Here is a 22,550-nt window from a genome sequence, read left to right on the forward strand (position 1 = left end):
ATCTGTGCATTTACATATTGTCAGTGTGTAGTCTTTGAATTGTCTTTCTGGAAGTAGCAATGAGTTTTTGGTTTTTTGACATATTCTGTTAGTATAAATTTTTATAATTTCTTACTAAAGATAAGGTGTGTGGTCCAAGACCCTGTCAGAAGAATTAAAGCATCTTCTTTCTATTAGCATTATGCTAACCTAAATGTTTTATTTTACAAATATTTGAATACCTAATATGTACCACGCATGGTGTTAATTACTCAGCGTGTAATGATGAATAAGACAAATATTATCATCTCTCTTTAATGAGCATTTAACAAGTAGCTGATACTGGATAGGAAATATTTTTTATTACTGAATCAAATAAATGAAATATTGATTCTGTAGCTTTGTTCTTAATGTTGTAGCCAGTTAGTACAGAAAAGGCGTGGAATATATTTCTTAAAACAACTTTTAGTATTGTTTCAAGAAAAATGACTAAGTTCTACAATTAGGATTTTTATCTGCTTTAAGTTTAGGATTTGGACTTGGTATAAAGTAGGACATAACCTCTGTCATACTTATCAAGCTTCCAAATTTCTTCCCTTCGTATGCTGGCTTTTCTGATTCCTTCTTCATAAAAAGAATTTCAACATGGGGGTGGGGTAAGGTGGATAAAAACTTCTGGTATTCTAAACCAACTACCGTTCTGATTCTTGAAGTGTTTGAATCTCCCTTACACTTTGTAGGTGAAGCCATATGAGACAGGGGAAAGAATTAGAAATGTGGGTCCCATTCCTGATTAACCTGTTGTTAACTATAAGCAAATCTGTATGCCTAATTTCAATGTATTTCATTTTATCGTTTACATTTCTTCATTAGGCTCTGTGTAAGGACAACATCTACCCAGCTTTCCAGATGTTTGCTAAAGGTTATGGGAAAAATAATGAACCTCTTCGTGGCTACATCTTAACATTCTTAATTGCACTTGGATTCATCTTAATTGGTTAGTCATATAAATGGTGTGCTAACATAGATTTTGGTACATTTATAATATTAGCTCTAAATATTGAATAAATTAGAAATAAAATGTTGCTTTGCCTAGTATACTAAGTTAGTTTCTTTCTGATCAAATGAAAGTGTTTAAAAACTGCAAATAATAGCATTCAATACATATTTTGCTAAAATTATTACCATTACTAAGTCTTCATTAGGGCTGGAAAGAATTCCTAGGTTCTTGTCCCTAAAACAAATACAATATTAGCATAAAGAAAAGGATTCCTTCCAATTTCTCCCCGAAGGTAGAGTCCCCACTGATCTAATTTTTGGCACTTTTGCCTCTGATCACAAGTGAGCTAGTGGGTCTTACACTGTTAAAGAAGACACTCCACTTTTATTGAAAGTCCGATGATGCCACCAGGTGTGAAACTAACTCTCACATAATGTATTTGGCATAGCTTCTTTTTGAGAACAAGTTGACAATATTTAGTAAAGTTTCCTTCAACCTAGCAATTCTGTTTAGGGATATGTACCCTACGGAAACTTGCATATATGCCCATGTAAGTGAATCTTTTTAGAGTAATTATAATAGTGAAAAATGGAAGCAACCTGAATACCTATCAATGAAAGAATCAAACTGCAGAATAATAATATTCACCAGTAAAAAAAAATGAATAAACTTGTCTTTAATATATCAATATGGATGAATCTCAAATATAAAAAATCTAAAAAATAAAATTGCAGAATAATACATATGATATGATACTATTTATGTAACTTTTAATTAAAACACCCAAAACAGTACTACATAATGGTTATGGACTATATGTATATGTAGTAAAACTATACAATATCATTGGGAAGAGAATATACCAACTGTGGGAGAGGTAGAAAGGGGGTTTCAACTGTGTTCATAAGATTTGATTTATGAAAAGTAAAGTACATATGGCAAAATGTATTTATTAAATCTATATGGTGGATATAAAAGTATTCATTATGCCATTATGTAAAGATGAGAAATAATTTATGATTTTATAAAGTAAAAAAATGTCTATTCTGTTAATAATATGCCTCCTGTTTTTTTGTTTTTTTTTTTTTGCAGCTGAACTGAATGTTATTGCTCCAATCATCTCTAACTTCTTCCTTGCATCCTATGCATTGATCAATTTTTCAGTATTCCATGCATCACTTGCAAAATCTCCAGGTGATTTTACGTTTTAAAAGTTTTATAAATGTAACAGTATATGATCTTAGAGAAGATAAAACTTTAACACATTTTAAAGATGTTATGTGTGAGATTAGCTCAATGCTCAGTCTGCTCTTACAATTGAGTCAAATAAAGAAAGTCTTTGAAGATCTCTGTCATGAACTTTACTTGTAAAATTGTTTCTTGTTTTCAAAGCATTTAAGATAGCATAACTCTCAAATTTTGACTGACACTATGAATTATTTTGCTTTTTTGTTTTTATTGTTTATTTAGCTGATATCTATTTCAGAAATAAGAACATTATGATATGGTTAACCTGTTCAGAAATATTTTTAACACAGTTAATTCTGTGGAGTTCTAATGTAAGGGGTCTTTATCAACTGAAAAATACCCCATATACTTTTGGTTATGGGCTTTCTGTTAAAAACCATGACAGCAGTTGGACAGCAAGGAAGGAAGTGAAGGAATGAAAGTGCTATTCCTTTTAAGAATCTAAAAGTCTCTCAGAACAGAACAGGATAAAGTAGAGGAACTTAGGACACAAACATCATAGTTTTAGTTTTTACTTCAAGAATATAAATTTTAGAAGTAAGTGTAGCTATAAAAGAGCAACTCAAGGGATCCTTGTGTTGGACTCTTTGACTGTATTAATATCAATATCTTAGTTGTGATATTGTAGTATTGTTTTATAGTAGTATTGTTTTATGTAGTATGGTAGGTGTTATTGGAAGAAATAGGTAAAGGGTAACCAAAATCTCTCTATTATTTCTTACAACTTAGTGCAAATTTGCAATTATCTCAAAATTAAAAGTTTAGTTAAAATATATAAACTTTATTGTTTATATATGTTTCTATAATCAAGTCTTTTTTTTTAGTAAGAGATGAATTTTTAACAATTCTCAAGAATATGTTGTTTGAACTATTTTGTGTATTCATTAGAAGATGGATATGTCTCATGCCAAAAATCAGAAAATAAAGCCACACTGTCAAGGACTCAGTTTGAAAACTATTAAATTTTTTTTTAGTTTTTTGCATTCACTAGGGTAGGTTGATTTATACTTTTTGGTAAAGAGTTTATTGAATACAAAACTTGTAAGATAGAATAATGTGGAAGTAAATCGATGTGCTCTCTTCCTGGCCATCAAGAATTACGAAATTAAATCATGATCAATGATGGTCTATGACTTTACTGTTATATATTAGCCACATACTTAATATTTAAAGCTCTTTTCCGTATAGCAGCCACAAAGTTGTGCATATGTATGTATCATTGTCTAAAGCAGGTGAGACATGTGAGTGACTTTTATTTATCTATTTTATTTGTTATTGTTAGGATGGCGTCCTGCATTCAAATACTACAACATGTGGATATCACTTATTGGAGCAATTCTTTGTTGCATAGTGATGTTTGTCATTAACTGGTGGGCTGCGTTGCTAACATATGTGATAGTCCTTGGGCTGTATATTTATGTTACCTACAAAAAACCAGGTCAGTAATCTTTTCTATTTAGTATTTCAAGCTAGAAACATCTAGAAGTTCTTTGTTACTTTTCATATCTAAGCATTATCTTTTGATACTTAAAAAGTATTTCATTTCCAAATACATGTAGTTTTAATGAAACAATTACTACAAGACTTTTTAGTCTATGGAATTTCATTCTTACCTATAGATTAAACTGAACTAATCCTATTTGTAGAAAAATAATAAATTCACATAATTAACATTCTATTGTACTCTATATATTTTAAAATTATTCTTGGAAAGAATTAGATTTGTTAGTACTGTAGTAGCTATTACCCTAATGAGCATATATATATATATTAACTACTATTGTGTTAGTACCTACTGTCATATATACCATGGAATTCAGAAAATACTAGAAGATAAAATATCTTCCTACTAGCTTACTATATAGCAAAAAACATTGAAGAAACGTATTTTAACTGGGAAATAGTCAAAGATTATCTGGAATGTGTCTTATTGATAAGTATTTGTATATCATCACATAAGAAGATGATGCTAAGTTATATTACGATTGGTCCAATATTCAGTATGATAACCTGTAACACAGAAGAAAGATCCAGTGATACAGGTTTGAAAAATTTTGGTCCAATAGAATAGATTAGGAAGAAATTACAAGAGTACTTGCAATGTACTTGTTTTAAACAGTGAGGAAACATTTTGTAATTATGATATGACACAATGAGGTTTTGTAATAGAAAGGTGACTTTAGAAATGAAATGAACAAAGAAGGTATTATTTTAACCATCTTAGAAGCAATTATTTCTCTAACGTGCCTATTAAGTCTCTAAAGTAACAAATGTCTAAAATCATCATTTGGCATCCAGACTGTTTATTCAATAAGAAATAAAATTTGCTTGTTCAAAAAAACTGTTAAGTACTGTAAATAGTACTTCTTAACAATTAGAGATCTGCCACTTTCCCTTTAAACTTTTGACTATATAAACAATAATGTTTTCTTTATTTATGAAATACTCTTGAATTGCATGCACAGCATGTCTGCAGCCCTGTCATCTTAGTCTTTCTAAATTGTACTTTTTCTTTAAATGCAATTATAGTTCATATTAGCATTGTCTTAAAGTCATGTTGTGGACTTGAACTATTAAAAGTTCCAACTGTGTTAGTTTATTTTAGCAATTGACTTTAAATGTGAAAGCATTGTTTACTTCTCCATGCGTCTCAAATTAGTTAATGCTTGGTTGCTAATACTGGTGTTATGCTGCATGAACACTGTCCTCCCACAGATGTGAACTGGGGATCGTCTACACAAGCCCTGACTTACCTGAATGCACTGCAGCATTCGATTCGTCTTTCTGGAGTGGAAGACCATGTGAAAAACTTCAGGTAAGCGGTAAGGTAATATAAAGACATTTTGTCTTGGGTGACAAAATCACTTATCGTTCAGTAACGTTTTTATATGCTGATATTTCTTGAAAAGTTCTCTAAAAGCATAGAGCATTTTTTGTTTGGTTGGACTTGGGCAATTTATTCAAAAGCAAGGTTGAGGTTTCTTAGTTCTAAATTTTAGAAAGAGATAAATTATCTTCTGCCTTAGAAAAATGTTATGCAAGTTTTAGAGGTCTCTCATTTGAAGACTTTTAAATGGCAGGTATCATAAAGTGAACCATTTTTTCCCTTTGTGACCACTGAAGTTATATAACTACTAAGTATGAAATCCATAACTTTATTAAGGCACTAAATATTTTCATGTTAGTCTCTTCTTTCTCAGCATTGGCTAACTGGAAACCAGTCTTAATAATAAAAAAGCAATGCCTTAAAGACTCTTTATTACCATTTTTCTCAATAAATGATTTCATATTTTATCTTATAATAGTTTAATCAGTAATCAATTTAAAAACTATTTCTTAATTTAAGAGCGAATAAGCACCAGAAAAGAATTGCTGTACCAAATTTCTCCCAGTAAGAAAAGTCTGTGTGTATTTTTCTCGTTACTCATTTGGATCTCCCTCCTCTTTTTTTTCTAAAATGAAAAGTTCCTTGAGATCTTCAGCTTTGGAGTAGAGAGAAAATAGAAAAAGAAAAAGGCATGAGAGCTCTGGGAGGAAAACTTTAATTTCAGTGCATTTTAGATTGTTGATGTCAAGTATGGCAGAAAATAGAAATTATTCCTTTACGTAAAAAGTTGTATTCCAGAACTAAGAGTATATCCAAGAGTCAAAGTTAATTTGTCAATAACAAACACCTGTTGCGTTGGCTTATTATAGTAATGAGAATATTTTTTAAAATATGTTTTTAATAAATAAATAAAAATAGATTTTATTCCAATATGGCTTTTTTTTCTGGGTGCAGTATTATTACCTTTTATTTTTTTATTTTATTAAATTTATTTGGATGACATTGGTTAATATATAGGTTTCAAGTGTACAGTTCTATAATACATCATCTGTATATTGCTTTGTGTATGGCTTTCAAAATTTTCATCAGAATTATACATGAACATACTTTAAAGAAGAAAAACAGGTTTGTCATGAAAATCAGTATGTGCCCCACTTCTCATATTCCTATTTCTGTCATACCACAGGCAGCCACTTTCACCTCTTAGCTGTTTTGTTCAGTATCTACTTCATATTCTCAACTTGCCTATCTTATTGGACTTTTTAATTTTTAATTTTAGGCATTATCTGTTGATGTCTTGTATCCACATGCACTCACCACACACGTGCACCCTTCCCTTTATCTCATCCTCCTAGAATATTTTTACACCATCATTTTGTTTAGATCATACTTGGTATTTATATTTTTATGACTTTTCAAACATGATTCAGAACTAAGCCATGTGGTAAATTATGATTGCTTTTTCCTGTACAGCTTTTTTGTTTTCTCTGGATCCAATAAAAATTTTTTTTCTTATTTAACTTTACCACTATCTCAGCCTTCACCCAACTTGCTGAAAGATTTTGTTTCCTTCACTTTGTAGTTTCTATTTCCTTGAAGTGTCTTTCTCACTGTTTCCTGTTTCTTTAATTCAGGTTCTTGTATTTAGCCTTGTCTTAGGTTATCTGTGATCCTTCGCCAGGGAAGCTCTGCGCTGGTGGGTGGGGCTTGTCTGTGAAGCCCTTAATGTAGATTAATGTGGCTTTGCTGGTTCTTTGAGAAAGTTAAGTCATCTTAAAGGCTCTCTTTTTTTGATTTGACTAGATTTCCCAGAAAAGACTCTTTTAATCTTCTGCTTGTTGATAAATTCCTGGCTACTATAGTTTGAGAGACAAATGGGAAAGGAGCTTAGAGATCTCCAGAGATCTCACGGTACAGAGTATAACTGTTCTGATTTCCCAATTTAAAGTAGCTATTTCTGCCCTCAGCTGTTTCTGGTGTACCCCAGACCAGAGGCCCTCTGTAGCAAGTAAGCCTTGGCCTAACAGAGTTGGAGAGGGACAGAGACAGCTGCTCATCATGGTGACGGAAATAATTTGGGTTTATCTCGTTGCTTATATGCAAACTTTAAGTCGGTCCTTATTTTAGTTTCTTTAACACATTGCCCCTGCTGCTTCCAGAGACATCTACTGCCTCCAACTCCTAGGGATTTTGGTGATTTTTTTTTTTTTTTTAAGGTGTAAAATCAGGTAGTTTCACAACTATCTCTAATGGTCATTTAAGATTTAGCCTTTTACTGATTTGTAAAATTCTTTATTATTCTTCCATCTGTTTTCTAGCTTTCATTATTTCAGTGCTATTGCATTATCTCCTGTTTGCCATATTTTTGTGGTTTTGTGCCTTAAAAGATTCCATTGCATCATGGATGTTTTTGAAGAAGGAGTTAAAATGAAGGCAGATGTTCATACTCTCATTGTTACTCAGTCATTCCTAATATATTTTGCACTGTACTGTTTTTGTTATGATAAAAATATATCAAATATATGTTGTGCTATGTTTACTATTTAGTAAAGATAGGGACTACAAATTAATTTCCCACAGTAGGTCATAGGTTAAGTCACCATAGCAAAAAGCTGAAAAAATACAGTGTCCAAACAAGATGTACATTGGTGTTATGTGATATTCCAGAGGTGGATGGATAGTTCATGGCAGGGAGGCAGATTTGCTGCAGTTGGTCATTCAGGTCTCACATTCCTTGTATTTTCTCAGTCTGCCATTCCCTAGGAGGTGTTTTTGTCCATGTGGTCAAAGTCATTATAACACCCATGGTCTAGCTTATAGGAAAGGGAAAGTATGGAGGGTGGCCAGCTTCCTTTTTAAAGGACATGACCTGGAAATAGGAATACCATCTGTGCTGTAAATCAGTCACAGGGCCATTTTAACTGCTAGGGAGGCTAGGAAATGTAATCTTTAGCTGGGGAGCCATGTAACCCGCTAAAGCTCAGACAGGGAGACTGGACTATATTAGCAGTCTGGGCCACAGAGGGTGATTCATGTTTGATTGTTCCACAGCAGTTCACCCAGACAGAATAGGTTTTTCAGATAGCTTGCTAAAATTCTGAATATTAGTATATTTTTCAGTCTTTATTCAGGTTTTCATGCTTACTTTATGACTGTAATTAGGGACTACTCTAACAATTAATTTAGTGGTTAAGGCAGAATTTTTAGACTATTCTCTTTTTGTTATTTTAATTATATAAATTCTTGTTTTAAAGAACAGTTGCTAATCTGTTTGAATTTATAAAATGGATACCTGAACATTTTGTCATCAAACAGGATTGATTTCCATTTCTAGTCAAGGAAAATTAACATGAAAGTCATGTCACTGTTTTGTGTTTGCAAAGACATTTTAATTCAATTTTGGCTCTCATCATAATTAATTAGAATTAAAACTTTCAGCTCAAATAGAAGCCTTTTCTTCATCATAGGTGGTTTTTACTCATGATGACAGTTAATAAAATTAAGCTAGAATAGAGAGGGCTAGGAGTACAAAGTAGAAGTAATTATGATTACATCAAGCTAAGAAGGACAGTGACCTGTTTTTGTACATGAAGGCAATGCCATACTCTCAGGAAGTTTTGTAAACTCTGTGAAAGAAATGAAATATTTATTACCTTTAGACAATGAAGTTTTTAGATAATTTTTAATTAGCATGGTCATTTTTTTCTGTAATACCTACCAGAATCTTGATGTACAATCTCTTTATTTTAGAAGGACATTTAGTGTAATGTTTGTTAAACAACCTTCTGTTTCTGCATTTCATGTGTATCAAGAAACCCTGGTTAAAAGTCATCTTTTATCAGAATTTTACGGCCTGTGTCTTGAGGACAATTACATAAATGAGATTCTAGGGTAATAATGTATTCTTAGAGAAACAATTTAAAATCATGTTCATGTTACCAAAAACCAAAACTCTAATTTTGTTTTTCTTTTTAATCATAAATTAGGCCGCAGTGTCTTGTTATGACAGGTGCTCCAAACTCACGTCCAGCTTTACTTCATCTTGTTCATGATTTTACAAAAAATGTTGGCTTGATGATCTGTGGTCATGTACATATGGTAAGTGTTTTGTTTTCTATGTTAAAACATTTTTCACTCTGTAAATATAATTTATAATGTGGGGGGCTTTCTAGAGCTGAAATAATTTGACAAAATAAACATCTGTTGGGTTTGTTTGGGTTTTTTTAAAGGTAGTTATTTTTTTCAAAATATATTTTTTTCAAAAAATATTTTTTTCAAAATATTTTTGCTGCTAAAACCTTATTTCTAAAAAGATATTAGAATTTGAAACCTTAATTATTTTTCTTAATTACTATGAGTAGATTTTAGACAACTATATGGCCCTTATAGAATGATTTGACTAAGCAAAATAACTTCTTGATAACTAAGGAGCCTAAATTCAGTATGTGTTTTTCCTTACTGATATTTTTCATAAAGTCCTGAAAACACTAGGAACATTTACTTAACAAAAAAAAAAAAAAGAGGTTGGAGGAGGTAAAAAATAGTGGTAAATATCTAGTATTGGGTATGTAAGAAGAGCACAGTGAATGCTGAATTTTCAAATTCAAATACTTTTAATTATCCATTCATTTCTGTTTTAATCATGAGCAAATTATTAAAAATAGTGTTAAACTTTTGTCCAAAAGTAGTTTTCTGGCATCTTGGCAATTGAAAACAGTCACTAGATGATGAATCACCTATTCTAAATAAAAAATTGGAGGATTTATTTGTCAGTTTAGCTTTTCTCCCAAATCTCTCATGTTCATCTTGTTTTGGTTCTAGAAATGCGTTTTATGCTCCACATCCCAGCTTCTGCTAGAGTTGCTCTTCTGCTTGAATAGTGGCAAAGTCAAAGAAGTGTGCGTGTGTGTGCGTGCGCACATGCGTGCATGCATAGGATGGTAGGAGGACTTAGTAAGAATCTGATCCCACTTGGAATCTGTGGAGTTTTCTAATTTGTCTTCAAGTTGGGTTCTTGTGCACAAGAAATTACAAACGGGGCAATTTTCCTACTAGGAAAGATAAATTGTATTTTTCTTTTACATATTCATGTGTAATTAGGATGTACTCAAACTTATTTTTAGATTTTTGCCTTATACATTCATATGTAACACATTTTACATATTGCTTGCAAGGATCAAATAGAATTGCAAGTTAAAAAAGTCATTTCCTTCCTGTATTTCATCATTTAACAGAAATATGAAGAAAAAATATATTTATATTATATAGCTCACTTTGATTTTCAGTGATATTTCTAGGTTACTGAAAATTGATAACACATTTGGGAAAAACAAAACAAGCTGAGAAACCTTCTGCAGAAAAACAGAAAGTTCTTATTTTTCTCTGCATAGTCTCTTCTCTATTTTCAATAATTTCTACTTCCTCTCATTTACTTAGTGCCAAAAACTTATTTTTCAGTCTGTTTCTTCCTCTGCCTTCTACCAGCATCCTCTGTCCCTTCACTATTATATCGGCTCTATCTTTTCATAATCTTATGACTTGCAAAGAATTCACTCATGAAAGTGAAAATGAAATGCTATTGTTATGCTTCTCTCCTCAACTCTCAATGTTTAGGCACCTTGTTTAAGCCAATATACTAGGAAGATTTTTATAGATGTGGACTAGATTACTTTTTAATTAAAGATATTATTAATATTTTTACCTTACAGGGCCCTCGAAGACAAGCCATGAAAGAGATGTCCATTGATCAAGCTAAATATCAGCGATGGCTTATTAAAAACAAAATGAAAGCTTTTTATGCTCCAGTACATGCAGATGACTTGAGAGAAGGTGCACAGTATTTGATGCAGGTGAATTTGTTATACCTTTCAAATGACAACATTTTACTTTTTCGTAAGCTTTTAAAAACTTTTTTATTCTAGGTTTCATTCTTCATAATACAAATAGTAAATCTTTTTAAATATCTTTATTAAAGTGGACTGCTAATGTTTGTATAATTTGAGAGTTAAAGGAACTATAGAAATAATGTACTGTTGGCTAACAATGAAGAACCTTTTTATAAATTAGCCTGCTTCTCTTTTCTGTTTCCCATTCAACTTCCTGTTACACTGCACTAATTTTTTTTTTTTTTTTGAGGAGTGTTAAGTAATGGCAGTCCTTATTTAGTTTTTTTTAATTCTAGTTATTTATTGTGTTTCTCACTGTGTATTTACTTGTTCTAAACTTAGACTTCTCTTTCAGTTTTGTGTACGACATAGTAGCCAGAATGTGTGATTTGGGATCAGTCCTAGGTTTAAATGCTAGCACTGCCACTTCCATATTTTGGATTTTGGACTGAGAAAGTTAATTAGCTTCTCTGAAACTCAGTTTCCTCAGCCTTAAAGGTTGTGGGAAGAAAAAAAAATATAGGTTGATACAGTGTTTGCCAACAGATTTTTATAGGAACTGCTTTCTTCAAAAAAAGCCCATTCTCTGTGTTAATTGTGGACCTACTTTGTTAAAATAGAGGTGGGAGGCTCTGAGTGATGTCATCTGAGCCCTCTTTGTTTTGTGTTTCTTAAAACTTGACAAACAGGGTTAAGAATATTCTAGGCAATCCTCAGGAAAATAATAAGTGAGAGTGGGTTGTTTTGCCAGATATAAAACCTAATCATAAAGCCTTATCATAAAACTATAGTATTATGACATTGTGATATTACATTAGTAATAGATCATTAATAGAACAAAACAGAGAGAAGAAATAGAGCCACTTTTATAGGATATTTAACATAGAACAGAGGTAGTAGCATTGAAAGATGCTGGGATGATTAGTTATCCACATGAAAAAAATAATATAGCAGATCCTGACAAAGACTACACAAAAACTGCTTCCAGTTGGATTAAACACCTAAATGTGAAAGGTAAATTTTTTAAAACTTTAGAAGAAAATATAGAATAATTTCATGACCGTGGACTAGAAAAGTATTTTTTTTTTAATGAGACAAAAAAATCGAACTATGAAGAAGAGATCACTTATTTTTTAGGTAAAATTTAACACTTTGTGCTTCTAAAGAAAACATGAAAATGAAAAAGGAAGCCACAGAACAAAAGAAAATAGCATTACCAGCAAAAGAATATGGTTCAGAATATAGAAAGAAAATACTAAAAATCAATAAGGGGTGTGAGGAGGGAAAGAAACGAGAAGTAGAAACCTAAATGACAGAAGTAAAGATTAAAGCCACAGTATAGTTTTATTCCAAACCTATCAAGTTGACCAAAATTAAGCCTGCCAATACCAAGTGTTAAAAATGGCATAGAGCAATTAGAAATCTTTGAACTGCCTGGTAATGTAGATTGGACAGCAACCTGGCAATGTCCTGCAAATTTGAATATCCTAGGACATTCCACATACCATAGAGAAACTTTTACACATGTGGAAAGGCTGCCTGAAACTTCATACCTACTTCATTGGCCATAGTGAAAAAGAAATGGGGGAAACTTCAATCAATCACAGAATTGAAAATTGTGGTATAATCATGCAGTAGAATTCTGTGTAGTGGTGAATGGAGCCGTCCATATCAATGGGGATAAACATCAAAAAGTGTTAAAGAAAAATAGTAAGTTAAGAAAAGAATATAAGCAACATGAAGATATTAAAAATTTTTTAAATATGTAAATTTAAAATATATACATATGTGTGCCTAAATAGTGGAATCCAAAACTACAAAGAGAGTTTTTATGTTTATTTTCTTAAGCTAAGTGGTAGATACATGATTATTTTTTACTTTATTCTTTATTCACTTTTACATGTGAAATATTTAAATATTTCAAGTAGAGGTTGTTGCTAGCGGGTAAATCTTATTTGCTTTTGTACAATTTATAGGAACATTTTGATAACTCCTTTATGTATTTAATAAATGTTACGAAAGAAAATGTTTCCTTAAGTCAGTGGTTCTTAAACTTCATTGTGCATCAGAATCACCTGGTAGACTTGTTTAAACACAGACTGCTGGGCCCCACCTCTAGAATGATTCAGTGGGTCTGGGTTGAGGCTCAAGAATCTGCGTTTCTAACAAGTTTCCATGTAATGATGCTGGTAGTGGTCCAGTCCAGGTACTATACATACACTGATATTTCCACTTAAAGAAAATATCTAGGATAAGGAAGTTCATAGAGATAGAACTTGATTTGATGTTACCAGGGCCTGGAGGGAGGTGAGCATGGGTAGTGATTACTTGATGGTTACAGAATTTCTGTTTGGAGTGATGAGAAAGTTTTAGAAATAGGTAGTAGGGTTGACAGTACATCGTGAGTAATGAATGCCAATGAATTGCACATTTAAAAATGGTTAAAATGGCAAAATGTTTTCTTTTATGACACACAAAAAAACTTACATGTGTACACAAGTTTGGGAATAGAATTTAAAGTGTTTTAAAATCTTATAAAAGAAGTGATTCATTGGCTTTTGGGCGTATTTGCTAAGCATATTGAATTGCAACTCTTCATGAGGTTGCAAGAAAAACTGATTGACAGGACAATTCAGAAAGGAAATTAGCCAAATTTCAACAGAAACTTTTCCATAATTGGTAGAAAGAATTCAAAATTTAGTGTTGAAGTGATTCAGAACTATAACCAACGAGGCATGTCTTCCATTTGGACTTTTGCTTCTGGGTTTTAATGGCTGTTATCAAAATATATAACTGAGAATACCACTGTATAATTATAATTTTTTTGAAAGATTAAGTATATTCCATCATCTTTTACTAAAAATATGAAAATTTTGATGTCATTAAAGTATTAAAATGTACATTTAAAACCTTTCGTGTTTCATTTTATCTTTTATTTTTGTATATGTTTAATCATAAGTAATATATGATTAATGTAGTATATATAATTTATAAATGTGAGTGTACTGGATTCTGAAGAAGTTTGGGCAGTAAAGGTGCATAGTTTTAAAATGTTTAGACATTGTCCATTTGGAGTGTCCATTTTGGAGTATCATTTAAAAAACATTTTGTTGAATAGTATATCTTTACAGTTGTATTTTTCCTGTGTTTTAGGCTGCTGGTCTTGGGCGTATGAAACCAAACACACTTGTCCTTGGATTTAAGAAAGACTGGTTGCAAGCAGATATGAGGGAAGTGGATATGTATATAAACTTATTCCAGTAAGTACCCTTATAATTCAGTAATGTGGTTCAGAAAATTTTAATTTTGAAAGTTTATACTGACTTTTGAAGCCTGTTTCTCATATAATCTCTTCTAATAGAAACATAATAATGAAAATAATCACGTGGGTTATCTGGATTTTAAGTTGATGATCAATTAAAAATTTTGACTGTTCTTTATACATGTGAACACACACACACACACACACTCTCTCTCTCTCTCTCTCTCTCTCTGGCTTCCCATTTAAGTTAGGAAGCTTTTTCTCATCCCTACAGCTGTTGCTGAGCAGAATTCCCATATGTTGTCAGACCCATCACCTGTTAAGTTATGTCATTATAATAATACCTGCTGAGTAAGGCTTTACTGATATCAACCTCAGAGGTTACGTTGTGCCCCTCTCAAATTAATTTTGCAGTTAATCATTTGGTTCATCCATTAAGTTATTCACATTTTTTTAAAAAAGGTATACTTATATGTTTTGCTTTTCTACCCCCTTGAAGTATAAGTTCTGAGTATACTATTCACTTTCAGTGGTATTTCCAATGATCTTTATCAGACAGCTTAGTTTTGATTTACATCACTTTAACTTTCCTTTTATGGTTTGTCTCGTGCGTTCTTTTTATTCTTTTGTAACTTTGTCTTTCTGATTTTACTCTGTTCGTGTTATTATTTATTTCCTTTACTGGAACTCCTGTTGTATCTGTATTTGAAAGGACATAATTATTTGCCTATATCAGATATGATAGTTTTGTTTTCATAGCTGCCTTGAAACATCTTTGAGGAAGTAACTAGATTTCATACTTTACTTTTATTTTTATTTTTTTAAATTTCTAATCAGTAAAGTATATAATCAATAAAATTTCCCAAGTAATTTTTAAATGCTTCTAGTAAAATTAAAGTTTTCCTGGTCCATCATATTGCTTTGACTGCTCTTGGCTTTGGGCTTGTTACCTTTTTGTAAGCATGATTTTATCCTACCTTAAACTAGTTGCCACATTGGGGAAAAACCTGAAGTTTTGCAGTTTCTAATTCTTTCAGTAGATTTGAGAAGAACTTAGATGTACAGAATTTATGGTCTTAACAAAGTTTCCAGAATTTAAATCTAGTTTTTTAGTTATCCTTGAGGTTTTAACATATATATGAGATGCTTCCATTTTTGTTTAAAAAATTAAAAGGACATATGAACACATGTTTGCAAATGCATACAAAATCTTAGGACTATTTTTTAAGTTTTGTAAAAAATTGTAAATAACTTAAAAATATACTTTCTCCTTTCAGAAACGATCATACTCTAAAATCTGCTTTCATTCTCAGTAAAATCTATCTTTTTTGTCTTTAAGTATTTCTCTTGGTTTTAAGGGTATAAGTTTAAAATAAGTATGGTAGAATTCCTGAAAGTTGTTTTTCCATAATTTGTTTCTGATAAGATAAAAATACAATTACTGCTTTAAACAGCTGCTGTAGGTAGAACATCATTACTATAAAGATCTACATGTAAGTTTAGAGGTATTATAGAAACAGGGAAAGGGAATGGTGTAGGATTTGAAACTAACAGTATATGGATCGCATTGGAATTTTTAAAGCATATTAAAGAATCAGATATTTCAGGTTGAAAGTAATTTTGAAGATCATATCTACTATTGCCTTTATTTTCCAGAAGAAGAGGCCAATTTTTGTGATTTTTTTTTTTCCTCCCTATTTTAGTGATGCCTTTGACATACAATATGGAGTAGTGGTTATCCGCCTAAAAGAGGGTCTGGATATATCTCATCTTCAAGGACAAGGTAAATTTTGGTTGAAATAAGTTTTTTATTTTAAAAATATAAATTAATTACTTTGTTAGAAAAATATATAATTCTTACCAGTTCTTCAATAATTTTAATATTTATCATTTATTATGTGTTATGTACTTATTGTACGTCAGTTTAAGATCAAATCTGTTTGGCTCCAGCAAAGTTTGTGTTTTTTCTTTGTACCAACCTAAATAATGGGTAGTGATCATTAATGGAGAGAAGAAAATTCAATTTAAATAAGTTTTAAGTGAAATAAACATGAAATATGATTGTAGATTGACCAACTTTGTGAAAAGACATGATAAATAAAATACCAGAAAAATTTTAAATGTGTGCTAAATCATTAGATATTTTCTTGTTTATGAAAGTCATGCTTTGTATATAGAAGCATATTAATAATGAAAAATTAAATTTGTAAGATCATTTACTTGGTCTCCAGAAAAGATCCTGTAAGTCATTTTTTTTACTTTTATTTTGACTTTTTATTTTATAATTATAGATTCACAAGAAGTTGCAAAAATAGTACAGTGAGATCCTGTTTACCCTTTATTCGGTTTCCTCCAGTTATAATATCTTGCATATCTATAGCTATATCAAAATCAGGAAATTGACATTGGGACAATTTATATACCTATTCATATTTCACTAGTTTTAGGTACCCTTCTGCGTGCATGAATGCACATGCCATTTATCATATATATTGATTCATGTAATCAGCACCATAGTCAAGATACGGAACTGTTCCATCACTACAGAGATCTCTCTTATGCTACCCCTTTTTAGCCTTCACTATACTCTTCCCTTATCCCCCATCATTAACCCAATACCCACTAATCTCTTCTCCAACTATATAATTTTCAAAGTACTTAAAAAACCAATTTTTTAAAAGTAAAGATTAAAACCAGTTAAAGTATACCTACTACTTTTGCAAACTTTATAAATAAACTATGGGAAATTTCATACCCTCTAATGATTTCCTGGTAATTTAAAAATTATAAAAGCTTGTTCCAGTCAAGATGGCAGAGTAAGTCTACTATAATTCAAAAATAAAAATATTTAAAAATATTATAAGCTTAAGAAATTTTGCATGCATTTTACCTTTATCAATTAATTCACCAAATGATCAAAATTAGCTAAGCCTAAATAGCTGAGGCAGATAATGAACTTTTGTCACTTGTTTATATACTTAAACTGTTTTAATCCTCCCACTCCCCCACCATTTTAAGGGTATTATGCAGTTCTGAAAGGAGTGCTTTAAGGTCTTTATCCGTGTAACACAAAAGTATGGCTTGCTGAAAATGCGTTTTCTTACTCTGGAGTAGGCCTTACAAAATACTATTTTAATTCTCTCTTGCTCTAACAGCGATTTAGGTTTAGGGTTCCTTTTAACTCTGTGTAATTATTAGTAGTGTTCCCTTTCACTCAAAAATATCCATTTGGCTAATAAATTATGTAGTTCTATAATATACTGAGATTTGAATGTGATTGGAACTTGGAGAAAATATTTTCATGTGTTTATAATCATTATGAAAATTGTTTTGAAATCCTTGTTATTCATCATTAGGATTTGGAGACAGGGGTTTGGTTTAGACAGGGATTAAGAGTACAGGCTTTGGAGTCAGAGCTGCGTTAAAAATCCCAGCTTTTTCTCTTCGTAGTTTGAGGCTAGGCAAATTTGCTGACTTCCAACCCTCAGTTTCCTCATCTGTTAAAAATATAATTACTTCATAGGGTCATTGCGAAGATTGAAAAGAAAATACAGCCTGTGAACCTTTTCGCATACTGTTGGCATCTAGGCTCACATAGGTTTTTTTTTTTTTAAAGAATTTCAAAAATTTTTTCAATTACAGTTGACATTCAATGTTATATTAGTTTCAGGTCTGCAGCATAGTGATTAGACATTTATATCACTTATATATGAAGTAATCCCCCTGATAAGTTAGTACACCCCTGATACCATACATAATAATTACAATATCATTGACTATATTCCCAATGCTGTACTTTACATTTCCGTGACTATTTTATAACTGCCAATTTGTACTTAATTCCTTTACTTTTTGCTCCCAAGCCTTCAGTGTTGTCTGTCATCTTACATGTATTTGAAAAATTTTCACATTTTACATTTTTTATATGTGTAAATGACTTTGAGAATAGAGTTGATTCACGTATCATACATTATTCCTTGCCTACCACGTTCTTGTGTTCCACGAATCTCACTCATTACTGATTGCCCAGCACCTAATTCAAATGTCACACTTAGCTGTGGCTCAAGATATTGAAATGAACAGATTGTCACATTTGTCTATATAAGAAATCATTTATTGTAAACTTATTTCATAATAAACTTTGCTTAAAATTATCATTTAATTGATATTATGCCATGATGCTTTCTTTAATGATTAAAATAAGATTTAGATAATATTTGAATATTTTCACATCTACAGAAGAATTATTGTCATCACAAGAGAAATCTCCTGGTGTCAAGGATGTGGTACTAAGTATAGAATATAGTAAGAAATCGGATTTAGATACTTCCAAACCATCTGGTGAAAAAACTGTTACCCATAAAGGTAATTTTATTCAAACAAATTTTATTGAGGTAATGTTTTAATTTGAAGAGAAATGGCTTTTATTACATAACACAGCTAATAAAGTAACCTGTTCTCAAACTTGACTTTTCATTTTTAATAGCTCAGGTAAAATTTATAGCTTTCAAAACTGGCGCAAAATGATTACTTATTTAACTGGGTCATAGAACAGAAACCACACCAATTAATTATGTGCTCGTGTATGTTTTTAACGTATATTTGCTTTAAATAAAACATTTTAATTTGAAGCTTAGGTTAAATCTGAACTTGGAAAGAAACATGATAATTTTAGAGCGATGTTTGTGTGCGTATAGCATATGATAACTTTGAAAGGAATGAAGTTTACATAATTAATTTACATAATTTTTTGGTTGAAGTCAAGATATTTAAATACCAGGGGTTTTGTTTATGTGCTGAGATATTCAGAAATTTTTTACATTTGCTGAGTCTGAAGTTGTTTAGGTAAAACAATGTAAGAAAAAATCAAGTGCAATTTTATTTCCCAATTTAGTCTCTCTGAAGAAACAAGCTCCTTGTATTTGATTGCTGAACTATTAGGCCATAATTACAAACATAATACCCCTGGTGGCTCATGTGCTTCAAGCCAGAAAAAGGTGTCCAGATCTTATGAGACTTTCAGATAAATTCATCCACAAATCTATATGTCACATTTATAAAAAGGAAAGAGGGATGACTTCCAAATCTTACTCTCCCGCCCTCACTCTCCTACCTCTGTTCAGTCTAGTATCTCCATCTATCTGTCCTATTCCCAGCTGACGCAATAAGAAAAAATCTGCACTGTGAATCATCAAACCATATCATACTTTTGACTCCTGTGAATAATTACAATTCTTTTTCTGAAATTGATAACCTTGGACAAATCCTGTCTCTGTAAAAATTGATCTCTTATATATTATTTAGAACCAGTAATGTTTCTTTTTATTTCTTTCCTCCTTTATTTATTTACCTTGTTCGCCTAGAGTAATGGTAGTTGAGAACTTAGTTGAGACCCATTTTCCCTTTCAGTTCTTTGCTGGCTTAATTATAATTTTTTTTTGTTTCGTGTCAAAACTCTATAAACTAATTCTGATAACTCTTCCTATGTTCCTGCATTTATTTTTAGTTTATGGTATACATTCTTTCATTTCCTCTTACTTTTATTCTTGTCTTTTTTTCTCGCCTAAAACAAATATTTTCTTTATAAAATCTGTTAGGAGTTAACAGATAAAACTATGATGGGGGAGGGGAAGAGAAGTAATATTTACCAAGCATCTACTTTGTGCCTCCTACATTGTAGATGTTATCCATACATTAGCTCACTAATGTGTGTCACAATCTCATAATGTCATTATTTTTATAAAGTAGAAAACTGGGTCAGTACATTTCTATTTATCTTTTTGTTATAAAATGTAAATACTTTCAACTTAGTTTAAATCATTTTAAGTGTCTATATTTCCTCAACTTTTCTGAGCTTTGAAATGAATACAAAATGTCCATAGTTATATTTCTAAATGTTTTTATTATCAAAGACAGATAATATCAAACTTTTAGGAACAATAGTATTTAATACTAAAAAATTAACTGTAATAATCAAAATGTTTCTTGTCCCGTAACAGGCATAAGAAATTAGCATTTAAAAGCAGCAGTAATTTTATTTTGTGTTTATTTTCTATTTAGCCAATTATTTTCAAAATTAGCATAGAAACTGTAGAAAAGTTTAGACAATTTTAAAAGTCTTAGGAATTACAAATATTCTGGTGTAGTTATATAGTCATAGATATTTGGTATATCTGTCTTGATTATTAAGGCATACAGTTATATACAAGGGAACAGAAAGAGCACCCTTTGAATACTTTGTGTTAAGCACTGAACTAAGTGCATTAATACTTGCAATATAACAATCTTAAGAGGTAGGTATTGTTCATCCTTTTTATAACCGAGGAAAGTGAGTCGTTAGTCACACAGCCAGAAAAAGAGTTAGTGGTAATATTGGAACGCTGGAAGTCTGACTCTGGAGCCCACTGCAGTATACCCTTTCCTGTCCAAGTTGGGAGTTTTATATGCCTTAAGCAAAATATCATATAAGCTTATATTAAGAAAAAAACTGAGGTTAGGAAAACTGTTAACCCCAGGAAAATATTTATAGATATTTAAATGTAAATGGACCAGTATATCCATACATATATGCATATACACATATATAGATTTACATATTTGAAAAAAATCACTCCTGTATAACCTGGCATTTTATATAAACCAAAAAGGCTCTGTCTAGTCAAATTTCTTAATATTGCAAGTGGTGATTAATTTTTAAAAATACCAAATATCCATTAAATGTTTCTAAAGTTACTTTTCAGTCATTTGCACAGTGATGCAGTGGCATGTTTAAAATTTGCATATTACCTGCAATGTCAGTTTTTTCATGTCATATTTCTACTCTATAAGCCATAATTCAACATCTTTTCAACTGACTTCAAATATAAAAAAAGTTTTAAAATTGCACTGAAGTTTTGGTCAGTTGTACAGGAATAAAATTTGGGGATGAATGTTGATCAGTAGCTCAGTTGGAGGGGTCTAAAATATATTTGCTTTTTAAAATCCTACACCCTCTCTAGAAAACATCTATCTTCAGTCTTGATGATCATTCACAGACTGTTTTTTCATGTCGTTGTTTTGTTTATAAATGTGCCGTTTACATTATATTTTAATTATTTAATAATATAAAGGCAATTAACTTATATTTTGTTTTTTAAACATAATCTAGATGAGGAAGAGGATGGCAAGACTCCAACTCAACCACTGTTGAAAAAAGGCAGGCATTTTTCATCATTTTATTTTAATCCTTTTTTTCATACTGTTAACTCTTTAAATCCGACCTTATTATTTTCTTTTTTTACCTTAGTTTTTATTTTCATGGTGAGGTGATGTTACACTTATTTATTAAATGCAGATTAGAAAAATTATCATTAGTCCAACTAAAGAGTTAAATCATTCCAGGAAAAGGTGATATACATCAAAGACAAATTATTTTATGTTATCATAGCATTTTTGAAATATTCACACCCTGAAAGTCAGTATTAATTTTTTACTTTAAACTGCATGGTTTAGATGATAATTAGAGACACTGAAATAGGTTTATTTACAGTGTCGCTTACATTCTTTACCATCAGTTGTACCCAGCCAAGTCCTTAATTTTGATACTAATATATTTTTCATTTCAAAAATTACAATATTTCTCACAGTCCTGCTGCGTTTGGGAGATACAGTCATGTCAACATACATGAATTTTATGAGAAGGAGATAGAGGTGAGAGTTATGGAGCAGTGTGGTTTGGTAGCCATAATATTTCATCATGCAAAATCATTTGTCATGTTTGCATACATCATGGCAGCATGAAAAGTGAATGATAGACATTCTGTAAAAGTGATCAGATTTCCTCCTGTGGATTTCTGCTTATTAAAATTTGATGTAGGAGTTTCATAATAGTCATTCGCTTGCTCACAGAGCTGTGCTGATTCTCTCCCCGTCCCACCCCCCGCCCCGCCCCCCTAATTCTAGAGAATATAAAAGGGAGCTGTCTTGATATAGACTTGTAGCATACAGGTGTCCTTCCAGGGAGTTCTCACCATCTTTCTATGATTCAGAGAAAGATGTGGTGGTTATATAGCTTTAGAATTGGGTGTTCTATATTGAGAGGACAGAACTTAGGTCAAGATGAGGGTGTTTTTCCTTAGAGGTTTCATTGTGATAATTGTAAGAATGCATTGGTATGTCTTCCACTTCCTTCTGTCTATCATATTACAGATAACAACATTTTATTTAAAAAATTTTTTTGAGCTTTATATTATTGAGAAACTAGATTACAAAAGATATTCGTAGAATAGGCATAAATTTAATTTGTCCAGTTAACCCAAAACGGCCTTTCAGAAATCAAAATCCAGTAGTCAATTATAATTTTCTTGATTG

The 22,550-nt window shown here is 31.2% G+C and overlaps 1 protein-coding gene across 2 annotated transcripts in view; it reads left to right on the forward strand.

The window, feature by feature from the left end:
- Positions 1-22,550, forward strand: part of SLC12A2 (solute carrier family 12 member 2) — an 88,502-nt gene that overhangs the window by 56,719 nt on the left and 9,233 nt on the right. The window contains exons 12-21 of one of the 2 annotated variants that reach the window (XR_002779871.1): positions 853-976; positions 2,072-2,173; positions 3,510-3,665; positions 4,943-5,042; positions 9,041-9,152; positions 10,763-10,903; positions 14,093-14,199; positions 15,905-15,984; positions 18,441-18,566; positions 21,349-21,393. Coding sequence is in view for 1 of the 2 variants with exons in the window: in XM_011358338.2 (XP_011356640.1) it covers positions 853-976; positions 2,072-2,173; positions 3,510-3,665; positions 4,943-5,042; positions 9,041-9,152; positions 10,763-10,903; positions 14,093-14,199; positions 15,905-15,984; positions 18,441-18,566; positions 21,349-21,396 (1,096 nt within the window). In the remaining variant the exon portion in view is untranslated. Of the gene's footprint in view, positions 1-852; positions 977-2,071; positions 2,174-3,509; positions 3,666-4,942; positions 5,043-9,040; positions 9,153-10,762; positions 10,904-14,092; positions 14,200-15,904; positions 15,985-18,440; positions 18,567-21,348; positions 21,397-22,550 lie in introns of both variants that reach the window. The other variant, XM_011358338.2, reaches the window with a different exon arrangement.

Source organism: Pteropus vampyrus, unplaced genomic scaffold (genome assembly GCF_000151845.1).
Source record: "Pteropus vampyrus isolate Shadow unplaced genomic scaffold, Pvam_2.0 Scaffold39, whole genome shotgun sequence".
NCBI classification, from domain to species: Eukaryota; Metazoa; Chordata; class Mammalia; order Chiroptera; family Pteropodidae; genus Pteropus; species Pteropus vampyrus.